Raw genomic sequence first — 21,774 nt, forward strand, 5'->3', positions numbered from 1 at the left:
ATGAAGATACTGAAATTATTAAAATCCTGTTTCTCCAGTTGCAAGGGTTTATTCGTTTTTCATTGATAATCTGAGCTGGATGGTGCTATGAACTGATCAGGAACTCTTGATTTCTGCATAACAAGAAAGACTGCAGACTGCTAAAGTAGCTTTGTTTACCGTCTCAGTTTAGTCAGCTGATGGCTTACAGTCACATGTGAACACAGATTTCTTCCCAGCAAGGGAATTTGTGTAGCTTCAAGCAGAGTTCCCTCGAAAGACCACTGATAATGGCAGACAGTGTCTACCTAAAGGCACCTGGCTAGCTAAAATGGGCTTGTCTCGTTTTAGTTTGCTATCTGGGCAAAAAATCAAGTTCCTTCTTCAAATCCCTTTTTTTTTTTTTTTTCACAGCTCCTATGAGAAGTGATTAGCAATTCCTGTACTCGTGTTGGGGAGATGGAAGTGTGATAGCAGTGAGAACATGCTAGCTGTGTCACAATCTAGACACGCAGGTGCACCTGATTTGCTCACACCCTGTCATCTGACAGGCCTTCAGGTAGCAGAGATGTGTATCTCTCCAACAACTTTAATAACTGAGGAGCTAAAGCTGTGAAGTACTGAACACCTCCTACTCACTTCTTCAGAATATTAACCCCTAAATCTCTTTGAATGTGTGTTTCTTTGCTAGCAGAACGTTCAGGGCATATTTGAGTCTTTTCTCTTTTACAGTTCAGTTCAGTTCTTTTTCACAGCGAAGCTGTTTCTCAGAGACCAAGATTATAATGTAAAATCTATAAAGTTAATTTAAGATTTGGTGATGATCAGCCAGTTTCATGCAAGTCTTCAGTGCTGCAGAAACATTCATTTTCAAACATAAATTGAGAAGTTAGCTAAGGCTGGGGTATAGAGTACTGCTCCAAGGACTCAGCTCAGTTTTCAGACGGTCTCTTCAGTCTCCACTTCTAACACATTTCCATGGCTTTTTATTCTTCTCTCCACTCCTTTTACATCTCTGTTTTGCCTAGCTCCTCCTCCCCTTCCTATATGGCTTTCTCTTCTTCTGTCTTGCTCATGCTGTTGGCCGCATGCACAGGATAAGCGGATCTAAACATTTTCTGTTTTAAACCTTCTGGAGTGTTTAGTCTAAAGCCTGAGAGCCGAGGAGGAAGAATGCGAATGACCGGATCTTTACCGCACAGCCACCTTTTAGTGATTAGCCCAGCCCTGGTGGTTTTGGATTCCTCTAACCACAGGCCCGATCCTCAGTGCCCTTGAAGTCTATTTACAACACTTTAATAATTTCCACCAGCTGGCCTTTATTCAGAGTGTCACTCAATATTTATGTAACGTTTTCATGTATCAAGTAACATGGCAAAAAACTCTGTCGTAACCGACTTCATTGTTTTTAAGCTGATAATGTTTTGTTTTTAATTACCAGACATTTGTTGTCAGCAGTTTTTCTCTGGAGGTTCCCGAAACCCCACTGGTAAAGAGCGTTCAAACTCCCGTGCTCCCCAGAAAACTTTGGATCAGGCCCTCAGTGCTGAAACACCGTGTTTGAAGGTCACTTCTCACTTCTAGGATCAACAACCTGGAAACAAAGGAGTGCAGTGAAAATTAGCATCCCACACGGTTTAAAAAATACTTGTGAACGGCTTCTAAACCTGACATTTCAACTGGGAACATAGCTGATTTAATAACAACAAAAAAGCAACAATCACATGAGGACGCTGCAGTCATATGATTTTTTTTTTTTTTTTTTTTTGCACAGTCAGTCACAGCTTTGGCGTTGACTTTGATTTACGCTCTCTCTCCTTTCTGCCACATAATGAGGGCTTAGTTTAAATAAGCCTGGTATCCCTAAGGCTATTGCCTGCACCCTTTTCCCTGGCTGGTAGTAGAAGGGAAGGCGCGAGGGCTGGCTGCAGACAGAAGGTTGCTGAAGCATAGAGTCTACATATGCAAGACGCACTTCACTTTTCACGTGCTCTGGGCTAATTGTGCTGCTGGGGAGACGGAGGGAAAGGAGGGCACTTCCGCTCCCTGAGCTCTCCTATCCCCCACGTCTGTCTTCACACATACAGGCCATGACTCACCATTTCTGAAAGACCTCTAGAACATGGTGATTTAGAGGAGACTGGAGGGCAGTGATCATGAAGACAAATGGAGTTGGCCTTGCATCTACCTACAGCTCTAAAAGAGGACTGGACATCAGAGCCTATGCTCCTGACAGAAATGCTGGCTGGGATGCTTAAGGTAGGGTAAAGAACAGTTAATAGGAATTGCTATAAAATGAAAGAAACTAAGAACAAACCAAATAATATAAGTAATAAATAGCCATAGTTGCAAAATATTTTTCCATTGGGCACTCTCTTAATTTTGTTGACAGTGCCTTGGGTTTACAGACTTCCACCTGCCCTGCCCAAAATAAAAATGGTTTAGTGTTGCCCAGCTTGCTGGTCTCTGCCTATACAGTGTCTCATTTCTGCCAATGCTATACTTTGGGATCACTGACCTCGGTCTCTTCAAATGCTGTCTTGAAGACCCAGATGCCAGCACGTTCAAAGGTCCGGGCCATTTTTCACCTCACAGTTCTACTTTGGTAATCACCACTGTATCACATGTCCTGCCTCAGAAGCATTCACTATGCTTTCTGCCAAGTTTGTCTTTCTGGTCATTGTTTGTTCAGGTCACCCCCTCATCACTTTTAGCTGGACTCCTGATGTTCAGCTCAGAGACCTCTCTCAATCCTGATCTATACTTGCCTATGTTATCTGATGTTGTCAGCAGCTCCATCAACCTTATTTGTTACAATAGGTTTTTCTCAAGAACTTTCGTATTTGCATCTATGCCATGCCTCACCAAAGCTTGTGCTTTGCTGCAGACAAAAGCAAGAAACTTCATGAGGCTGCCAGGGCTGCAAAGAGATTTGGCTAGTGCACTGCCTACAGAAGACCACCAATGGAAGCTATCTGGGTTGGTGAAGCATGTTGAATCTGAATTTAAACTGCCAAGTGCAGTGTTTGCCTGGCTTCCGTTTTCCATTATCTTGATGTGGTTTTCCATAATCTCTATACACCGTGGACTACAATGAAGCATTTGCCTGTGTGTCAATCATGGCAACTTATGAGGTAGATATGGACTGGACATCACTGCATATGGCCTGTGATTACACCTCTAACTGTGGGCAGCATCTAACTTCACCTTAAAGTGGGCCCACAACAGCCTCCAATCTCACTTAAAGCCTCTATGTGTCACGCATTGAAATCATACTCAGAGCAGCACTGCCACAAAGGACATTTGCAAATATCTTGCAGGCTGATGTGCTATCACCCCACTGTCATGCCATGCTGCAATGAGACTTTGCATTGGGATGTCATATCACACAATTGCGGTAGGATGATAGACACAGGAGCCACACTACACAAACTTTTAAAGAACGTTTTCCTTAAGAATCAACTCTGATCGGGAGTCAAGTGCAAGGATTTGCTGGAATCAGCCGGTCTCCATTTAATTTATAGCTGTTGCCCAGCATGTGGGGACAGACACGTGTTTAAGTATCACAGAATGACAGAATAGTTGAAGTTGGAAGGGGCCTCTAGAGATCTTCTAGTCCAACCTCCCCGCTCAAAGCAGAGTCACCTACAGCAGGTTGCCCAGGACATTGTCCACTCAGGTTTTGGATATCTCCACAACCTCTTTGGGCAACATATTCTAGTGTTCAACCATCCTCACAGTAAAACAGTGTTTTCTTATGTTCAAACAGAATTTCCCGTGTTTCAATTTGTGCCCATTCCCTGTTGTCCTGTCAATGGGCACCACTGAAAAGAGTCTAGCTCCATCTTCTTTACACCCTCCCGTGAGGTATTTATAAACATTGATTAAGATTCCCCCCAAGCCTTCTCCTCTCCAAACTAAACACTCCCAGCTCTCAGTCTCTCCTCACATGACAGGTGCTCCAGGCCCATAATCTTCCATGTGGCCCTTTGCTGGACTCGCTCCAGTAGCTCCATATCTCTCTTGTACTGGAGAGCCCAGACTTGTGCACAGCACTCCAGGTGAGGCCTCGCCAGAGCTGAGTAGAGGGGAAGCATCACCTCCCTCAACCTGCTGGAGACGCCTAATGCAGCCCAGGATACCATTGGCCTTCTTTGCTGCAGGGGCACACTGCTGGCTCGTGGTCAACTTGTTGTCCACCAGGACCCTGGTCCTTCTCTGCAAAGCTGCTCTCCAGCCAGCGCCCCCCACTCCCAGCATGTACTATCGCATGGGTCTTTTCCTCCCCAGGGGGAGGACTTTGCATTGCCCTTTGTTAAACTCCATGAGGTTCCTCTCTGCCCAGTTCTCTAGCCTGTCAAGGTCCCTCTGAATAGCAGTGCGACCCTCTGGTGTATCAGCCACTCCTCCCGGTTTTGTATCATCTGCAAACTTGCTGAGGTAGCACTCTTTCCCATCTAGGTCATTAATGAAGAGGTTAACAAAGTAGTGACGGGTCAATCATCAAATGCAATGAGCTGTTGCAGTAACAGTGGCAAATCAGTGTGAGGTGAGAGTTAATTTGGATTTGCAGAAAGAAATGGCTCTAATTTAAAAATAAATGAGAGTAAAAATTGATCACAGTGCAAAACTAGTACAAAAATGCTTCAAGGTAAATGGTGTGGCTCTAAACAGGTCTCTCAGAAATCCCAGGGAATGCTGAAAGCAAGGGGAGTGAGTCATAAGCACATGAGCTGAAAGAAGCTGAAGACAAAATCATGCATCTCTGCTTAATTCCATCACATGATGAGTCCTGGGGCCCTTCATTTAACTGGAGAGCAGAGCAGCAGAGAAACTTTATTCTCACTTCTCAGCAGAGACTGAAGGAGTTACTGTGTGGAAGAACTGGGTATTCTCTGCTCCTCTGCGCAGGCTGAGCTGACGCACGGTCTCTCACACCATGAGCGGAGTTTGCTGCCACCTCGGATTCCTGCTCCTGGCTGAAGCGGTTCTGTATACTGCTGCCATACGTGAGTGCTTCACCCCTTTCCTCTTCCTCTACATCTACAGGTTCAACATCCTGAGATAGTGCTGTAAAAACTATGTTGCTACTGCAAAGTGCAGCAGTTGCTGCAGCTACGCTTAGGAACTGGTAGGCAGCAGCTAGCTGGCTGCTGCTCCATCTCAGGGTTACCTGGGTCTAGGTAGAAATGTCACTTGAGCTGGAGAAAAGTGCAGGCAGCTGTTCGGTTATCTGTTTCCTGTGCTCCACAGACGCACGGGGAGTTGACTGGAGCTAAGCTTCGGCTCATTTCCTCAAATTTCCAGCAAGTTTTCCCCAGCTCAAGCACAGCAAAAAAGGCAGAGGTAGAATGCACTTCTCATAGTTTGCTCGGCTCAGCTGTGGCTAGAAGAGGCCAGGTAAGAGGCAGCACTCTCAGCTGAGACACCCATGCCTTTGGATCCCAAACCTCAAGGAGCCCAGTCAAGGAACTGGATCCTCAAGCGGTGGTGGGCAGGTGCAGAGCTGGTCCTCCTCTTCCAGGACTCCCAGCTTGACTCAATCTTAGGTTGGCTGACTGACCTCAAAGCTAGGAACACAGAAATGGGAATTTGGCCTCAAGTTCCAGGATCTCCAAGAAGGAGTTGAAGACCTTAAAAGCTGAGGTCAGGCTGAGTATCCGTCTAGCCTTTTACCTGTCTCCAGTGAGGAATAGTAATGGATGTATAACTGGACAAGCTCGTACTAGTATTTACCCAGGATATTAACTGTGCTTTACATGAAGAAATATCATTCTTTATGTGCTTAGAAACCGTAACCTGTGGGTTTCATTTGATTCTCCTTAGCTTTTGTACTTTGAGAAACAGTGAATAACTGCTTCTTCCTCCATGCTGTTCATGATTCTGTTTTTATATTCTTCTCTGTTACCTCTTCTGTAGGCTCAAGACCCAGTTTATTTAGCTGCTCCTTGTACAGAAACAATTCTATCCCTTTGTAGCATCCTTAACACCTTTCTCTGTATTTTTTCAGTCGTTATATTCTTCCTGAGTTGTAGAAACCAGAGCAGTATACAGTATTCAAGACACGAACACACATGAAATTATACAATGATATAATGACACTTTTGTCTTTGTTCTCTATTTCTAACCTTTCCCTAGCTTTTCAACTACTACTGAGCCCTGTATTGAAAACCGTAAAGCTCCAAGATCTCACTTCTTAGGGGCACTAGCTGGTTTAGAGCCCCTCATTTTGTAAGTAAAGTTGAAGTTACATTTAACTATGCTGAACTTCATACTGTTTTATTGCCCAGTCATTGAATCTCATATAGTCTTCCTGCAGTTCAGTCAGTCCTCCCCTCTACTACTCTAAGTTGCTGTCTTCAGCAGACTAAATCATTATTTACCCATTTTCCAGATTATTTATGACCTTTTAAAACTATTTCAACAATTGAGCAAACTGGCCATTTTCATAACTTTTGGTTGATATATCTTAACCAATTATTTATTCATGTGACATCCTTCATTCTTAGCCCCTAGTAACTTAGTTCCTTGATGTGCCTTTAGCAGGGGACCTTGCTAATTCAAGTAGACTATATCAAACAGATCAGCCTTGTTCACATGCTCTCTGACTCCCTCAGAGAAACTCTGAAAGATTTGTTATGAGTTGCAGCATTTTACAGCATATCACATTAATCCACAGTCTCTGCTAATTCTGTTCTCCAATGTTGTTTCTACCGGCTTGTCTAGTCTGGGCATCAGACTTTGTGTAGTCCTCTAAATCTTTCCTACAACCCTTTTTTTTAAAATTGCCATCACATTTGCCACCTTTTGTTTCTCAGTCACTGAAGTAGTTTTAAGCAAGAGGTTACATGCCATGGTTAATAGCTTATTTACTTCATGCTTGAATAACTTCTGTACTATTAGAGCCACCTGATCTAGACAACTGTTTTCATTTTGTTGATGTGTTCTATAACTTTCTGTACCAACGTTTCGACAGAGATTCTCTTTTATCTTTCTCTTCATTATGTCTTCTTTTTATTACTATTGTTCTAACGCTCTTTCTTTCTCTCTCTCATGGTTAACACACTAGCCATGTGTGGCTAGGAACGTTGACATGCTGAACTCCTTTTCTGTTCATTTGTCACCAAAAACAAAACCAGAATGAGAAAGAAGAAAGTCAGTCCAAGTATAACGTCTTTTCTCCTGTGATCACGTCACCAAAACTATTACAGTAATCATTTCCTCAGATTCTATTATTACTCTGTTTTGAACCAAATTGCCCTAATTTTGGTTATGACCAACACCTGTTCTTGAATGCTTTCCATTATTAAAGAAGAAACATATTAAAGCTCTTTATTCCTTTAAATTCAGCAACTGAAAATCTTCAGTTGCCTGTGTTACAGAAGCTAGAGCTGAAATATTTGCTCGACTGAAAGAAATGTCTTTGTCTTGTTGTGCTGAAGCTTGTGAAATGTTTTATATTTGATTGAAATACACAAAGCACATCAGGGAGGCAGACAAATGCCTCAGGAACTTGTGTTTTAGAAGCAGTGAGCGCAGTTATTACCAAAGCTGGACAAGAAAATGACTTTTGAATTCAAAGATTGTTACTCAAAATTAAAAATTAAAAGCTTTTAAAAAATTAAAAGTTTTCCTGCTCTTTTTGATGAACTGAACATTTGGGGGGAAAAAAAAGACTGAACCCATTGTTTTGATCTGACAAAATCAAAACATTTTTATTCATTAAATGATTTTTAAGTTAAATCAAGGAGAACGGGATAATTAGGAAAAATCCCAAACATTTAATTTCAAAAAGATTGCACGTTAATTTCTTGTCATAAAATGTAATTGAACTTGATAAGCCTTTGTGAAATATTTTTATAATCTCTTTTTTTTTTTTCTGTGAAACATTTCCGAAGGATAATATTACCGAACTCTACTTCTGACCAAGACTGAAAATGATAGAATATGTGACACAGGCCATTGAGCAACGTGTGTGTCGCAGTGTCTGTTGTAATGTTGTGCTTTGCTCATATCAATGTAGTACATCTCCAGGAAAGGCTTGATTTAAGTGAGATTGTGTGGAGTTCCTGTAGGGCAAAGAACATGGGAGTGTATGTCTCTGAGTGCAAAATCTGTTCTTTTCCTCAGACCTTTCTGCCTTCAAGCCCCAAGAGGCTTGGGAGAGAGCTTACAGCACCAGTTTGGACTGACTGTGAAAGATGGGCATTGGCCTGTCTGAAGGGATGTCCTTTCCGGCAGCTTGGACCGGCTACATTTGCTCTGTACCTTTTCCAAAACCTGGAGAAATCTCAACATAGTTGGTTATGCAATACCACACAGGGACATTCCTGCCCTTCTTACAGAGCTCTGCATTCTCCTTGAAATCATCTAGCTTTTTGTTGCATTTGTATGTAAATCACAGAAGTGTCCAACATCAGGTAACTTTAAAATAAAGACATGAAAAGCAGAAGACATCCTAACTCCCTTGATGTTATGACAGAATGGCACACCCAGCAGTCACCTGAATAACATGACAGAGCTGTTTAAAGCCTCAAGGCTTAATGGAATTCTGCCCATAAGCCTGCTTACAAACATATTTTTCTGGCATCCTACAGTGTTTGACATGTTCCTACAGGTTACTTGGTTATTTATTTTGCTTCTCATAGCGCTCTACTTTGTGACAGAAAGATGAATTCTAAAAGGCCTGGGAAAAGTTTGAGTCCATCAATCACATGTGCTAAAATGAGAAGAAAGAAGTTATTAAAATTATTTAACCTGAGCCATTTTAAAGTAATAGGCATGACGTTAGCATCTTTTTGTCGTTATATCATAAACACATTAAATTTACTATTCTGCTCTACATTTCCTTTTCTGGAAATACCAGCTTCTGTTCAGGTTGGTTCAACCACTCCCATTCAAACCACCAGCCAATTCACAAAAGAAGCCTGAGTGGGTCAAAATTCATTCCTAGCATAACTTCCACTAAAGTACAACTTAGACACAGAGTGAATTTAGCCTATTCCCCTTTTAGTCATAGATTACCAGTCAGGCATGAAAGAGTCAGCAATCAAGCAGCCTCTTTACAACAAGCCTGATTATTGCATGACTGTGTCCATTCCCTAGGAACACTTGGTCTGATACGGTAAAAACGTTGTAAAACTTTTAATTCTTTCTCTGGAAAGCCTGGAATAGTGCAACTACAAATCAGTGACAGAATTTTCTTTGTGTTAGTTGTAGGTGATTTAAGCGTTTACTGCTGTGAAGCCATATAGCCACAGCTTTCCACTGGTGAAGAGTTTTCTAATTAGTGCAAGAACACAATCACAAGTGGGCTGTTCAGCACAATAATGTCTTGACAGAGTAACACGGAATATATTATGACATTATACCTTCATTTCTCTCTGTCTAGGGTTTCAAGATGTGCTGAGCCAAGAAACAACTTCTGTCACGTCCTATGAGAAGCTACATGGCTGGTCTAGTGATCAAAATGAATGGAATGAAAAACTTTATCCTTTCTGGGAAGAGGGAGATCCCAGATGGAAGGACTGCTGGAAAGGTAGTTGCATATACCCAATTCAAAAAAAAACGTAGGGGGGAATTTTTTCAAAAAATTGAAAAAATTGGCCAGAAAATCCACCTCATCAAAGAGTGCAGGTGCTATAGTGCTATTTCATCCATGACATATCCAGAGCTAGTGCAAGTAATAATAAATTAGAGACTATTGGCATGGATACTACTCTTAGCACATTGTCTGAGGAAGCAGACTAGTAAGTTGTTACAGTATATGTTTTACCGTCATTCATAGTGTCAGAAATTAACATATATTAAGAGGTATTGAAAGGCAGCGCTCTAGGATTTTTTTTTTTTTAATATGCACCAGGGGAGAGGTAGCTTCAACTTCTACCCCAGTAAGGTAGAACGGTTGAACAACATCAGTGAAGACTCAGCTTACCACCTCCTTGTCTGAGCTGAGGTCTAAAGGCTGTACCCCTGGGGAGAAATAAAAATACTCTCCTTTGGAATATATTGACCCCATAGGTAAAAATCTGATTCTCAGTTGTAAGAAGGAAATTAATGGCAGGTCAGTGAGTGATTGTGGCAGAAATGATGAATCCCTCTTACTGATTGTTGTAAACTGGGATTTTCCTAATCGCGAAAGTGACTTGGCAGGACAAATCCCATTGGAAATAATGGAAGCATCAGTAAAGGATTTCAAATGCAAATAGTGCACAGCTGAAGGTAACTGCTGCGATGAAGCGTCCTTTACTGCAGTGAAGTCTCAATTTTATTTTCTACAGGAGGAAAGGTGACAGCCAAGATGGTCACTGATAGCCCAGCACTGGTAGGATCCAATGTGACCTTTGTTGTGACTCTCCAGTTTCCCAAGTGCCAGAAAGAAGATAACGATGGCAACATAATATATGAGAGAAACTGTACCCAGGGTAGGTAATGGTAATCATCATGTACTGTCCGTGAATCTCACTGTTGTTCTGGTGTGAAAGTGTCATAAATCTTTCAAATCTTCAGAAGCACAACCTGTAACCAAAATTTATGTTGCTTTTAACTGATAACTGCGCTAGTACTAGTGTCTCGCCTGTGTCATACCACTATTCTTCAGAATATCGTTGTATTATTTTTACACTTCTGCCCCTGCTACATATAATGGCCAGGCACTTTAAGGAGATTTGTCTTCACTATAAAATTAGCTTTCCAAAATACTGACTTTAATTCTGCTTCCTAAAAATACTGTTATTGCTTTTCAGCTCACTCACAAGGTTGCCCAATCCCTGGATGAACACAGGTTCAACTGATCACTTAGTCACACTGTTTTCTTCCAAATTTATAAAACTGACAATTTATGCAATTGAGATTTTTTTCAATTACATGTTGTAGAAACAGTAAGAGTCTTCTGTGTCCTGAAAACTCTCAAGAAAGAGTAAATTTCACATTCCCATATTTCAAGAATAAAAAGTAATGAGGAGAATAAATCTTATGAAAACAACCAGTCTTTTCACCAGAGCATCACCTTTTTTGATCATCTTTACATGCTTCAAGGAGCAAAAAACATCACAATTCTGATGTTTGAAGTTACTGGATCTTGAGTGAAACAGGCTATTGTACCTTTCTTCCTCTGAATTCATAAATGTTCAACAAATGTTTCTGCTGACCAAAGTAATTTCCATCTCAAGGGACATCAACAAAGATTTTTTTCAGCTTAAGTTCTATTTTTTCCCACTGTCTAATGTCTCATTAACTGCTGACACCCATTCTCTACTTAACGTTCATTTTACCCTTTGGGGAAGGAACTGTCTTTTTACTATTCAGAATGCTACTGTGGTTCATGTGTAACTTATTTAAAGGTGCCATAGAAAATTTTTTTGACAAAACAAAATAAATCACTCCCTGCCAGTGCTTCCACAGCTGCTTTTTCTAGTTAAATATTTAAATTTTCCTTGTGGAATGTCAGGGTGGCTCCACTGGCTCCAGTGAAATAGTAGCGTCCTCTCTAGTTGACAGTAGGTTTTGGGCAAGCACCTTTAAACTGTATCTTAAAAAAGCAAACAAAACAATCTCAGAAGACCAAATGAACCAAATGTCAGTCTAGAATACCCCACTTACCCCATTGCTTAAGGGCAATAATTCTGCTGTGACCTACGGTGTCTGCATTCTGTTTCTTAGTTTACCATACATTTCACAACTGACCAGGAGCATGTCCTATTTCTGCTCTTAGATACTCCAGCTTTGCAGGATCCGTATGTCTACAACTGGACTAAATGGATCAACAACTGTGGCTGGGAAAACTGCTCAAGCAACCACAGCCATAATGTATTCCCAGACGGGAGACCTTTCCCTCATCATCCTGACTGGAAGAGGAGAAACTTTGTCTATCTATTTCATACATTCGGTTAGTACTGCAAAACATACCTTGGTGGGGTTGATGCTTGTAAAGCTTACGTTCACTTTGTATATTAACTCATGTTTCTAATATCTTTCATTACAAGTTCTTAAAAGGTATTCCACAGTTCTTGAGTGAGACTCCTGAATTCCTTCAGAGCTTTTCAGAGAGAGCAGTAATCTTCTGCAAGATTTGATAATCATGTATTACCAGGAGATTTTCTTTAATGTTATGCATTCAGAGAACTACAACCGTAGAAAATTAATTTCAGTAGTGGTCAAGATGATAGTTTTCTAGGAAAACAGAGGGTCTGAGCAGGTCGGCCAGACGATTTGTTAACCAGCTGCTGCTGCCACTTCTGATTCTTGAAAGAGAGACCACAGAGCTGTAAATCTGCAGACTAGTTTAACAGTACAGCACTTTTTGCCTCTGGGAAGAAGGTGAAAACTGCCATTGACTGCGTGGTCCTCTTCTAGTCACAGATGCTAGTTTTTAGTGTTTCCAGCTCCTGAGCATGTAATGGTTGGGCTGTTTCTGACACTGGCTACATACTAAATCTGAATATCCTAATTTAGCTTGACAGCATCAGTGTAAGCATCAGTAATAGTAATAATGCCCTCAATTTTAAATAAAGCTGATACTATTTACCTACCTCAATCAGCTGTTACAAAGATAAGTAAGTAAATGCATATAAAGGGCTCTGGTGTATGAAGCAAGAAGTATTATACTTTTTTGGTATACTGAAGGCATACAGATGCAAGTTAATTTAAAATGCCTAAGAGGTAATGCTGTTCACTACATAATCTTGATAACTTAATATACTGTAATTGCTTTGGAAAGATGTAGACGCCTTGCAAACGCCTTTTCTTAGATCAACGAAATTTAGGACATCTTTCTGACACCTTTGAAAAAAAACCCTCAAGAATAATGGGAGTAATCACCTTGGGCAAGTACTCAGTGCTCCAAAAGGACCTGTTAGAAAACTGAAAGACGACTCTAAACTTTTATTATGATGTACCCAATCCAAGATTCACAGAGACATTGGTCATCTTAAAACAATTTCCCGTAGCTAGCCTTAAGGGTAAAACATTTTATGTTCATGTTCTGTTTCAGGTCAGTACTATCAAAAAAAGGGACGCTTTTCAACAATTGTTTCAATCAACACGGCAAATATCACTCTTGGCAAACACGTGATGGAGGTATCCATTTACAGGAGAGGGCACTCAACATATGTTCCAATTGCAAGAGCAAGTAGCACTTATGTTGTAACAGGTGAGCGTGCCGAAATAAACTGTAATAAAATACTGGAGGTATTTGATGTGTAGGTGTTACAAGAATTCAACACGAGCACTATCTGGGAAGAAAAGAAGGCATTGGCCCAAGACAGGTTTTTAATACGGATGTGAAATCTCTGGCAAATTGCCTTGAATAACATAACGTACCTCTGTATCCACCTCAGTCGTAACACTTCTACTTTGTGATGAAAAATGATTTACTAGAGGAAATGTGGTTTCCAACAGATGCTTGTGATTCCTTATAAGTTCCCATACTCCTCTGTGTTACTACTGTTTCCTATTGACATTCATTCAGTACACTGAATTAAAGTACAAACCCATGTTACAGATATTAATGTCTTACATTCCGACTGTTGCTGTTCAGGAAGTTTGGAGCTGTTTGCAGACAGATACTCTCGCTTTGTTTTCCTCCTTTTTTCTTGCAGACAAAATTCCATTATTTGTGAACATATCGCAGAAAAATGACCGCAACATTTCAGACTCTATCTTTATCAAAGACTCACCAATCACATTTGATGTGAAGATCCATGATCCCAGTTACTATCTTAATAATTCTGTCATCACCTACAAGTGGGACTTTGGAGACGGAAGTGGCTTATTTGTATCAAGCAGCTCCATTACACCCCACACCTACACTCTGCAAGGAAACTTCACTCTGAATTTAACTGTCCAAGCTATTATACCTGTACCTTGCACACCAGTAACACCCACTCCACCACTGCCCACCTCAGCAGGTAAGAGTTCATCAATCAGCAGTGATACTGGGTCAGCAGAAATGCTAAAAAACCCCAGAATTTAGAATTTTAAGTACATACCTTTAAAAGTTGTATGCCATCAAAGTAAGAGCTGCAGAACTCTGCAAATGTTCTATAAATGTAGTTTAGAGAGAAAATCAATAAACACATAGGCATCAGCTATATATTTAAGAACCTAATTCTCATTTTTACTAAACCAAATTCTACCACAATGATGACAGCATAACAGCATCCTCAGGGGGAGGCATTCCTTTTTAGCTCCTTTCCTATGAAAGATCAAAGAGTGTTAGCCTTGCCTGTTCAGGGACATTTCCAGAGGTAAGATATAAATTTAAACTGAGAGAGAGGTATTTCACAATAGCTGCCTGAATGAACGCTCTTAGAGCCGGATCCTTCCTAATTTTCACTAATCTCTACCCAAAATTTAATGAGATTGGATTGAACTAGAAAAAAAGTCACTCTTATTCCAAAATACGGGATTTCCACATAGCATTAACCCAGAATGCCTTTTCCACTTTAAATTTATGCACTATCGTATTTCAGAATAATTTTCGTTATGTTCAGTACTGGCTTATCATCTCAAAGAATTTTAAGGTCTGCCAAAGATGTGCAACTTCAGCCTGGGTACTACTATTAAATTGTAAATGTGGCCACGGTTTTCAAATTTCAGAACTTTAATATGTGCTTTTAACAAAATGTTAAATGAGAATGAAAAGGGAAAGATATCAGTTTCATCACTTTCCCTCTTCATTTTTCAACTAACACTAACGTAGAGCAATAGAAAAATATCTAATTTTACAGAGAGCATTTTAAAGCTTTTATTGGCATTTGGATTTATTCTATGATTGGTCTGGGAATGTTAAAGAAGTTTTTTAATTATACTAAACCTTGTAATCTCACTTTTATTTCTTAGAGACTAGCATGGTGGCCTTCGGAGTGAGGTGGCTTTTGGAGTGAGGCTCTCCAAGCCAAAGAATCTGAAATTCCAGCCACTCTTGGGTTCCACAGAACAACAGGGCACATTTGTTTTCTTTAAGCTTCTACCTTGATCCCATACTGCATAGCTGTAGAGCAAAATAACTAAAGACATATGTAATGAATCTAGGTGAAAGACATGGCCATGTTCAGAATACCTCTAAGCAGAACTTGTTCTAAGCTGCGCATCTATTTTTCCCTACCCAACCCAGCAGTAACCATTGAACCATCTTTCTAATTCAGACTCTTCTACTGCTGTCAAGACAACGGGAGACAATCCTGATGGAGGCTGCCATATTTACAGATATGGATATTACAGGACTGGTATTTCTATTGTAGGTAAGGACCTGAGTCAACACCTCAACAGAGTAATGGGGCTAATAATGTAATACATGTACGGTTGCGAAAATACTTATTTAGCCTCTCTTTTGTGACCTACAAAAAGATCCTTCTCTCTTGGACCTAGCTGAATTTTTAAAAGTTGGTGCACACCTACCACACACACTCCCAGGATCCAGCAGCAGAGGTTATGGTGTGTTGGTTCCAGATATGTGAGTGTGGGCCTTGCTCCGGACTCCTGCCAATGGCTGCCCCTGTGCTACAGACAGGTTTCCAGTCCTTTGCACTGGGAAACAGCTGACAGGAATGTAAGCCATATCGTTCTCTTCTATACCGTCAGCTTCAGAAACTGGCACATCTGAAACACACTGATCTGAGAGGTCGCATAAGGTTGAGTTGACCTAGTACACACAGAAGTCCTGGCTAGCAGGAGGCAGAGGTGATTTTGTAGTCAAGTCTAGGTGAGGGGTTTTTTTTAAGAAAGAAAAAAAGGAGCAAAACAGAAGGGAACAATCTCATAAGAAAAACACTGGAACATTTCTGTTTTCAAACCCTTCCAAAGGAGTGCTAAGGGAGAAAGAAGGTTATGGAAAACAAGACCTGAGCTGAGCATCAGCCAAACACTTGAGGTTCTGCACGCAAGCACTTCAGAGCTTATCATATGTCCTGCCCTTGACATCTGTTTTCTCTTCCAGAGGGAATCCTTGAGGTAAATATCATTCAGATGACAAACATCCAGATGACAGAAAGTCAAGCTGAAAACTCAGTGGTTGACTTTGTTGTTACCTGCCAAGGGAGGTAAGTGTGTAAATGAAACTGTCAATCGCTTTAAAAATAGTTAGGTGCTGGAATGCTGGTTGCACTTAGATGCAGTTGCATGAACAAAAGCTGGGAACTTCAGCATTTCTATTTCCTGACTGAAACTAAAGATAGTGTAAGTCTCACTTGTAAACTGTGTTAGCAGAGGTTATTGCTAGGCTCTTAGGATTCAGAACAAATGTCATGCCTAGGTAAAAATAAGAGAACTAGATAAGTGGGTAGTAGCAATTTTATATTTTCTTGGCAAAGACAGGATTTCAGCACTCACTGTAAAACAGGAAGCAGTCTACTGAAATTGGAAGGAAATCCTTTCTTTCTGGCCATGATATTTTGATGTTCAAAGTCGGTGTGTCCAAGCAATTCCTCAGGCGGGAAACCTTGCATTAATATCCCTACCTCCTAGAAGGGGATTTGAATTAAGATAACTGAGAGGTACAAGAATCTTGATTATCTTGATAATGCAACTGGAAAACAGTTAATCTTTCTAAAATTAGCATGCCAATTTTACTGCAGACTTTATAAACTGATTTATGGTAGCTAACTGTAACCACCATAAAGTGTTAAATGATATGTGAAACAAGATGATTTTATGGAAGATTTTATGTATGCATTTTATATAAAATCTGTGTGCATCTAAGATATTTAGGTATGTATAAAATACAGAAAAATATTAATACAATGCTCTTTTAAATCAATATAACATCACTGTTTCCAGCAAACAGGCATCAGCATAAAACTGAGGCATCAGTGCAAAGTGTCTGTAAATTGGGCTAACAGGACTCCACACATACTGTGTTCTCTCTTCCCATCCCAGTCTTCCTACAGATGTCTGTACAGTAGTTTCTGACCCCACATGCCAGGTGGCTCAGAGCGTGGTATGTGACCCCATTACCATCACTAACGAATGCCTACTCACCATACGGAGAGCTTTTGATGAACCTGGAACATACTGTGTAAACATCACCTTAGGAGATGACACAAGTCAAGCCCTTGCAAGTGCACTTATATCTGTAAATGGAGGTGAGTGTGCACAGAGCAGGTGTGGATGATCTCTGAATAGCTTCTCCTTGTGGTCATTTCCCTGGGGAGGGGGTGAGATCACAGGCACGTATATGTGGGTTTGAGTGTGCTAGAGGCCTCACCCGAGACTGCCAGGTTGTGTGAGTCCACACAAAGATAACAGATGATCCTTTCCCTCTGGGAATTTCAGATGTTAGAACTTGGTTTGGTTTCTGTGCATGATCCAATGAGTATGGTAATTATAACAAACCCTTCAGTATCAAAGAATACCAACAGCTGTTAAGCTGTAATATATTTTTCCACAGAACAACTCTGTTAGGCAGAAAAGTAGGTGGGGGAAGTGGCAGCCCGCCCACTTCACACACAGAGAACTCCAACGCTGAGAAACTAAGAGAGGAATTGGGCTCACAAGAGACAGAATCGTAGCCTACAACTGAGCCGGCTGTCTTGGGCCCTCTTTATAAGCCACTGATCTTGACTAGGTCTCTGTTTCTACATTAGCATAAGATGAATCAGGTTCTGGAAAGGCCTGTGTCATTCACTGACTGCAAAGCGTGCACAAGGTGACCATTTCAGAATAGATAGTTTACCTTTGGTTAGATGAATCTCACCATGTCTTGCTCATGATTATCCAAGCAGTCTCTGACAGAACCAGGTATTAACCTCAGACTCAGTGAGAACTGTAACCGATAATACTGTCTCTCTGTTCCCAGTCCATTGCCCCACTGACCTCCCACCTCAACATCCTGGTGACTCTACTGCATTCTTTCATCAACCTTAGCCAAGAGGCTGATCCTTTGTAGTCATTTGCTACAGCATTTTCAGCTGATTTTATTTAATCTAGGTGTAAACTTAACTGCACCTAAATCAGTCTATGATGATTATGGCACTCTACCCAACCAGTAAGTGTGTTTAGGCTCCTGAAAATGCAAATAAGCATATAGTAGGATTTCTTGAAAATGTATTCACAGAAGTTGATTTTAGCCCAACAGGGCTGGTCTGCCTAGGTGTCTACCAGGAGCAAAGCTAAACTGTACTTTGGGGCTTCCACTATAATCAAAGTAGAATTAGAATCTAAGAGAAGTTGCTGCTATGAATTCCACAGAAGCCCATCTAGCATTTGTAAACATCTCCCACGTACCATTATTCTCCACTTATTTCAAGGGAAAGCAAGTATTTATGAACATCCGAAAATCTCATCATTTGGTGCCTGAGTATACCTAAACATCTGGCCTTTGACGTTTGGCAGACTGTACCTGGGTTATGTGGGCACTATGCAAAATATTGTCTCTTAACCTGTTTAAACTGTGGTAGGGGCTGCACTCCTATGATTTATACCTGCCCCATAGGTGTGTGGTGTTTTGCAGACTAATTCAAGGACCTACATGATTCATAAAATAATGTAAAATCCCTAGAGTATCAACAAAAATACTGCGTAAACTAGGACTGTTGTCAAGCCTTCACAAAAATTGTATCAACAAACTGAAAAATGCATGAGGCACATGTACGAAGTAAATGGTAAACCCAAAAATGGATATCTTGATTTTAATATATAGCAATTATAAATGAATAAACTGGAAAGGTAAATCAACACGCCTCTCTAGATTACTTCATTGTATAAACACTATTAACATGAGGACCAAGAATGTATCTCAATGTCAATAACATCAGTAAATGGATTGATGTACAGCCTTGTGGATCCAATCTGTGGATCAATCCACAGATTGATGTGGACCGGAAAATTACAATATTTAACATAAATCAAGAAAACACTTGTATTGATTCAGCCTCTTCTTCCCTCAGATATGATGGAAGTAGGAGTAGCCATGAGTGAAATGATCAATGACAAACCAGAAGGCAGAGTTCAGTGACAAGCAGAGTCCAGAGTTGATTTCCCATAATGAGAATGTTACAAAAGCAGAGCCCCTCGCTCTTTAAAAGAGTAAGGCAAACAAACCCTGGGTCCATCCTAACCCTGGGTTAGGATGTGAGGCTGAAACAAACAATAACGCTTCAGAAATTTCTTTTGTTTTAATCCCTTCTTTCCTTCCCCCAGCTGTCATCCCTAAGACAGGAAAGTGATGATAATTCTTACACTACACCTTATAAAGAGATCATGCATTTTATACTGTCAGTATAAGCGGTCCCCTAGCATAGCAATCAGGCAAGGAGCAAATTAGCTCCACCTTGTGTGGTGTCAGTAAGACCCCCTGTTCTCTTCATACTGAAAGGACAACTGTGTGTTTTCAGGAACATAGCTCATATGTAAAACTGCCAAAGCCCAACTCACAATCTGCTGGCACTGAAAATTAAACTGCTTAGGCTGTGAGAGCACCACATCCTGCCACCTCCAGTGCTTAGCATGTTTGGTGTACTAAGTGCATCTCAGTTTGTAAAGCAACCTGGCAAAAATGACATTTTATTTGGAAAAATCCATCTCACTGTAAAAATGAGAGTAATCTTATAATCAAATCTACTTTTTGAAATCTAGGATCATCCTCAGGAGCAACAGAAGGTGTCTTTATCTTCCTTGGTTTGCTGGCAGTGTTTGTCGTCATTGTGGCTTTTGTCCTCTACAAGTAAGTTGCTGGCTTCTAGGATTAATAATAGTTGAGGGAACTGACAAAAATATTAATTTAAATTAACAAAACCAACAACCTGAATTTGCTTTAGCTGTATTTTTGTTTCTTTTGTATTGCTGTTCACAAATATTCTGGCAAACACCCAAGAAAATGGGTGAGTAATGAGTTTACTCATTACTTAAACCACAAAACCGTCAAAAACATGCAAATATTAAAGAATTTCATAGCAGATTATATGTTGTGTTCGTAAGCACAAATACTAATACTATAAAGCCTGGAAATGCATCCAGCCAGTAATCAAACTCAAACTGCACCAGGTGATTTACATGTACGGTCAGAGCTAAGCAACAAAAATTTAATTTAGCTTCAGAATTTGTACAAGCAGCGTTTAAGAATGACTGACAGACCAAGTATTCATCATCAAAATTCGTCATTAAATAACTGAAAAATAAATTCACTGCAGAAAGGGCACCGGGCATGCAGGAAAGTAGTTAACTGAAGTATATGTTATTGCAGTATTAGCTTGGTTGTTTCTCACCAGACTTGAAGAGTACACGGAGGCTCCTCAGTTAGAAGCATGCTCACCCTTCACAGTCAGCGGTGAGAAAGAAAACACCTCCACAGAGCAAGGGTACTCCTCTAAGCAACAGAGCCTTCTCCTTAACCAGGCCTTAGTCACGACTAATCTATGGCAGTTACTGTTGTATGGGATTGAAGGGGGAAAAAGGAGAAAGAACATATATTATGAATGCATGATTAATTCTCGTATGTACTGGTTACATGCTAAGGGTAGACCTTCATTTAAGTGTCTTTCAGCAACTAACTATACACATTCCTTGCAGGAGATACAAACAGTACAAACCTATTGAGAGAAGTCCAGGACAAGCAGAGAACCAAGAGGGACTGAGCGCTTACTTCAGCAGTTTCAAAGCCATTTTCTTCCCTACGAGCAATGAGAAAGATCCTCTGCTGAAAAGCAAGCCAGGCATTGTTTAAATCTTTAGTCTAAGATTGACTATTATATTAAGTACAGGACTCATATCTGAACTGTACTTTGGATTTTTTTTCATGTTAAAAATAAGAGGGTAAGGTGAAAACACATATAGATTGGTTGATAACTTTTGGGGGCTTGGTGCAATTAGAAGTATGAAATAGTCCTTAGAAAAGAATGAGGTAGTTTGAGCACCTGTTGTTCTTGCTTGTTATCTGGGATACACTCTACTAAATAAGTAAGACCTCAGTTCTTATCTCTTTTCTTACTTCTAGGCGAATTACTTGTAAAATTAATCAGATCTGTAATCCAGAGGAAAAAAGATTAGGGTTTTTGTTGTTTTTTTAACTTGTAAATATTAAATCTTAAATATACAGTTCAGTGTAGCTGCTTACTGCCCTGGCAGGATACATGCCTTTGCTAGGAAGAAAGGTACGGGGTGGGTAGGCACAGGTTATGTCTGTGAAGGAAACACTACCATGATATATTCCCAGGCATTGGCACCCAACCACGTATACTATTACACTGTCAGAAAGGTCCTAGCAGTCTTTCCCCAGGCCAACACACAAAGCAATTCCCAGCTTCAATTTGGGAACTACTAGAGGTGCTATTCCCAATAGGCAGTTTGGCAGCAGCCGCTCAGCTTTGCAGGGTGATGGAGTGTAACAGCATGGAAGCAACTCATCACCTGCCAATTTGCCTCAGGGCCATAAAACAGGGTTGGACACATTCAGTTTGGACTGTAGACATCGCTGTGGGAAGTAACATACAAGTCTCATTATAATCTAGATCATGGACACCCAAACAACAGATTGATAAGGCCCACCTGCATGGCTCTCCCCAGCCTAAACTTTTAGTCCGAGTCCCACGTAAAATTTCTACATGCAATTGTCGATTGTATCTAGATGGCTTTGTTTCCTGTTGTTTCCACTGGTCTTGAGACATTGGATTGGCACCACCACTCCCCAGAGAGCAAACATGTTGTTATCCAAGAACAAGCGTCAGCAGAATGAGGGTCCTAACAGCATTAGCATTTGACTCCCAGAGCAGAGTGTGTTTTTTCCCTTCTCTTTCCATTTATCTCATGCTGTGAAGAGACACTGGTTTCCGCTTGTTTCTCCATCCACTCTCACTTTGACTA

At 40.6% G+C, this 21,774-nt stretch overlaps 1 protein-coding gene across 1 annotated transcript; it reads left to right on the forward strand.

Moving 5' to 3' along the window:
- The first annotated feature begins 4,776 nt into the window (after nt 1–4,776).
- GPNMB (glycoprotein nmb) lies at nt 4,777–20,771 on the forward strand. Its single transcript, XM_009676474.2, has 11 exons — nt 4,777–4,988; nt 9,371–9,517; nt 10,260–10,403; nt 11,693–11,866; nt 12,971–13,129; nt 13,578–13,886; nt 15,126–15,221; nt 15,917–16,019; nt 16,855–17,060; nt 19,552–19,639; nt 20,485–20,771. Exons 1-11 carry the CDS (start codon nt 4,919–4,921, stop codon nt 20,636–20,638), a joined length of 1,650 nt encoding a protein of 549 aa, XP_009674769.2. The 5' UTR covers nt 4,777–4,918; the 3' UTR covers nt 20,639–20,771.
- The last annotated feature ends 1,003 nt before the right edge of the window (nt 20,772–21,774 follow it).

Source organism: Struthio camelus, chromosome 2, assembly GCF_040807025.1.
Source record: "Struthio camelus isolate bStrCam1 chromosome 2, bStrCam1.hap1, whole genome shotgun sequence".
Taxonomy (NCBI): domain Eukaryota; kingdom Metazoa; phylum Chordata; class Aves; order Struthioniformes; family Struthionidae; genus Struthio; species Struthio camelus.